Below are 3,269 nucleotides of genomic sequence, written 5' to 3' on the forward strand. Positions count from 1 at the left end.
GCGTGCGTCCCCTCCGCAACCTCCCTTCCCCCGGGGCGCAGCGTGGCACCGCCCCTCCCACCTCGGTGGGGACTCCCGGGAACCTCAGGCAGACAGGGGACGCCCGAGCAGCTGCGGACTGCGGAGCTGGGACAACCGGCTTCTTCGGTGTGCGGGGACGGCGGCGGAGGAAAGCACGACTGCGGCTCCTCTGGCTGAGCGCGTAGGGGCGCCGGGGGTGGGAAGGCCCTATTGCCGCGCCTCTCTCTGAGAAGCGGTGTTGGGGGTCAGGCTGAGCGACACGGACTGGATTCCCCCGGGGAGGGACGGCCTGCTGGCCTCCCTCACGCAGTGGGCATGGCGGGGTGGGGTGCGAGGGCAGCATCGTGTGTCCGTAGCTGGGACTCTGCCCCGGTCCCCAAGGACCCTTCTCTCACCCAGCCAGGCTCAGGCGAGGACCGCACGGCCAAGAAGGTGGAAGCCGGCTGAGCAAAGCAGCTCAGCGAAGGCAGAGGCCAAGGGCTGCCTTGGCCTCGGCCTGGGAATGGCCAGCGGGTGGCGCCGTAGGACAAGAAGCCGAGCTCTCTGCCAGGAGGCCGTGGCCGGTGGAGGGCCCTCGGGCTGGGGGCCGGGGCACCTGGGCGCAGTTCTCCCACGCAGGTCACAGCCTTAGCCCGAAAAAGCGATAGGAAAACTGGGCCCTTCATAAAAGTCTCGTGCCTTTGCCAGGCAGTTTTCAGAGCTGAAAGGGGGCCCCGCTGAAAACTTTTCTCTCCGGATACAGCTGTCTTGGAATGTCCTACCTGCGACCCTCATCACTCACAAGGCAGGATCTTCCCTGTGTGGGCCAGGTTGCACTGTAACTTGTGATCCTCCTGCCTCAGCCTCCCATATGCTGGGTTTACAGTAGTGTACTCCCATGCCTGGCTATGAGCCGGCTTCAGATGGGTGTACAGTGTGTGCGGGGTGTTCTGCTGGAACAGCTCACTCAGATCTCTGCTGTAGCGACCACCAGAATGGGTATCTCCCTGCCAGGCTGAGGGATGCCCCCAGACAACATGAGCTTGTGCCTGCTGGCTGGCTGGCTGGCTGTGTGGGATTTGGGCTCCTGCTGGGAGGGTGGCAGCTTCCATTCTACAGAGAGGACAAAAATCCCAAGAGTGGAGCTGGCTGCTGCAGGGGGAATGAAACCAGCCATAGGGGGCCTGCCCCTTAGCTCAGTTCTTTAAGTGGCTGCTTCCACAAAGCAGTCAGGCTCAGGTTGCTGTGGTTCATCCCCACAACTCCAGCCAGCCAAACCTGCCCTGAAGGCATTCAGAGCCAAAAAAAAAAAAAATCCTTCTGCCATTGGGGCTGGGGAGATGGCTCAGTAGAATAAGCACTTTCCTGGTAAGTGCAAGGGCCTGAGTTCAATCCCCAGTTCAAAAAAAGAGAAAAAGAAAAAGAAACCAGCCAGAGTGAATCTGCTGGGCTGTGTCAAGGAAGGTCTTCGAGGGAGACTGGGCTGCGATGGAGGAGAGGGGCGGTGCAGGAGCGCAGGAGCTGCAGGCACGAGGAAAGCAAGCTGCCAGGCAAGGAGGGAGTCAGGGGAGCTGGGGGCCGCCAAAGGGAAGGATCTGCTGTGCTGTGAGTGGGGGCCATGTGGAGCGGGGGCCAGGCGGGGTGCAGGTCCTGGGGTGGTGGAGAGGGACCCAGAGCCCACCTGGCCCGAGCGCTGGCTTGGTGGTCTTGCAGTTCACACTGACAGTTTCTGAGGGGTTGGATGAGAGGTGGGGGGAGAGAGCACAGTGTCCTGGGCCTGACAGCCAGCTGGGCACCTACTGTTTGTTACGCCCTGGGAAAGGAGCAGGGAAGCAGGTTTGGTGGGCTAGAGGTGAACACCACACACCTGGGCTGGGGCAGGGGCATGGCTGGGTAGGTGCCAACCGCAGTGGGGACAAGTGCAGGTTGCAGATCAGCGCTGGGATCCTCAGGCTGGAAGCTGTACCTGAGGGCAGGCAAGGGGCTGGCCCAGGACAGGCCTGAGGCTGAGGCGTTTGTCCCTCAGGTCATAATTCACCCAGCACTTAGGTATCTACTGGTTTTCACAGAAAGACACAGAGGAAGAGGACAAATAACCTTTTCCATTTAAAACACATCAGCCTGTAATTTGTGGAGAAAAGTCAAAGAACACTGAAAATGCTGGAAGGAAGGCGTGCCCAGGAGCTTGCCCAGGAGCTCTGCAACGTGGTACCTTCAGCCTCTCAAGGACAGCATCCTTTCAGGTCTCCATGGAGAAGGCCACTGGCCTGCCTGATTGACAGGGCCCTGGCTCAGAGGGGTGCCCCCCCAGGGACCATTGGTTCTTCCCACTGTCAAGAGTCCCAGAGAGAGAGTTCTGCCTTGGTGAGGCACCAGCCTTCCCAAAAAGAGCAATTAAAACTCATGTTCAGAATATAAAATGAGGGCCTTCAAAGCGAGTCAGTGTCTCCTTCTCTGCAGGACATGCACGAGTCATTCTCATCGACTAATGGGGAGCCGGGGATTCCACTCTTAGCCTGGGCTGTTGAAAGCTGCCTTGTAATTTGGGTTTATCTGGTCAGGTGAGGGTCCGGGAGGGGAAGCAGTGTGAGCCCCCGCCCCGCATGGGGAGTCCCAGGTAGAGGGCTGCTGGGGTAGGTTGAGGCTCGTGTTGGCGAGCTTGGAGTGGGATGTAAGGAGGTGGGGCTTCCAAAATAAGGACCCGAGAGCTGTCTGAGGCCCTGGCGGCAGCAGCCACAGAGAAATGGGTGGGGTGGGGTGGGGTGGGGGGCAGCTGGGGTGGGGTGGGGGGCAGCTGGGGTTGGGGTAAGTGAGGCAGGGACAGGTGAGTCTTTCAGGGCACTTCCTGCCACAGCAAGGGTACATGGACTAGGAGTGCAGGGCCTAGGGGTGGGTGTAGTTGCCCATCCGCAGGGTCCCCTGGCGCACAGCATGCTCTTCCCGGTGGGCTTTGAACGCTCTCTGACGGTCGGCCTCCGTGGAGAAAGTATCAAGCTGGGGGCCCACCTGCCGACAGAAGACCAGAATGTGTGGTGACTTTCCTTCCGCCCCATCCACCTTCCCATCCCCTCCTTTGGTCTTTTGTTTGCTTTTATTTATTTATCTTTTATTTTATTTTTTATTTATTGTTCGCAGTACCAGGGATTGAACTCGGGGCCCTGCACTTGCCAGGCAAGCGCCTATTCTACTGAGCCATCTCCCTGGCCCTGTGCTTTTATTTCTTTTTTTTTTCTTTTTTTTTTTTAATATTTATTTATTTTTATTTATTA

The 3,269-nt window shown here is 58.7% G+C and overlaps 1 protein-coding gene across 2 annotated transcripts in view; it reads right to left on the reverse strand.

Annotated features, from left to right (window-relative positions):
- Nucleotides 1–2,780: 2,780 nt before the first annotated feature.
- The window catches only part of Cfap77 (cilia and flagella associated protein 77), a 134,452-nt gene continuing 133,963 nt past the window's right edge, over nucleotides 2,781–3,269 (reverse strand). For both annotated transcript variants that reach the window (XM_004640435.2, XM_023700544.1), the window contains one exon: nucleotides 2,781–3,006. In XM_004640435.2, coding sequence (XP_004640492.1) covers nucleotides 2,884–3,006 — 123 coding nt within the window. In that variant the 3' untranslated portion in view covers nucleotides 2,781–2,883. The remainder of the gene's footprint in view (nucleotides 3,007–3,269) is intronic.

This window comes from Octodon degus, unplaced genomic scaffold (genome assembly GCF_000260255.1).
Source record: "Octodon degus isolate 3935 unplaced genomic scaffold, OctDeg1.0 scaffold00123, whole genome shotgun sequence".
Taxonomy (NCBI): domain Eukaryota; kingdom Metazoa; phylum Chordata; class Mammalia; order Rodentia; family Octodontidae; genus Octodon; species Octodon degus.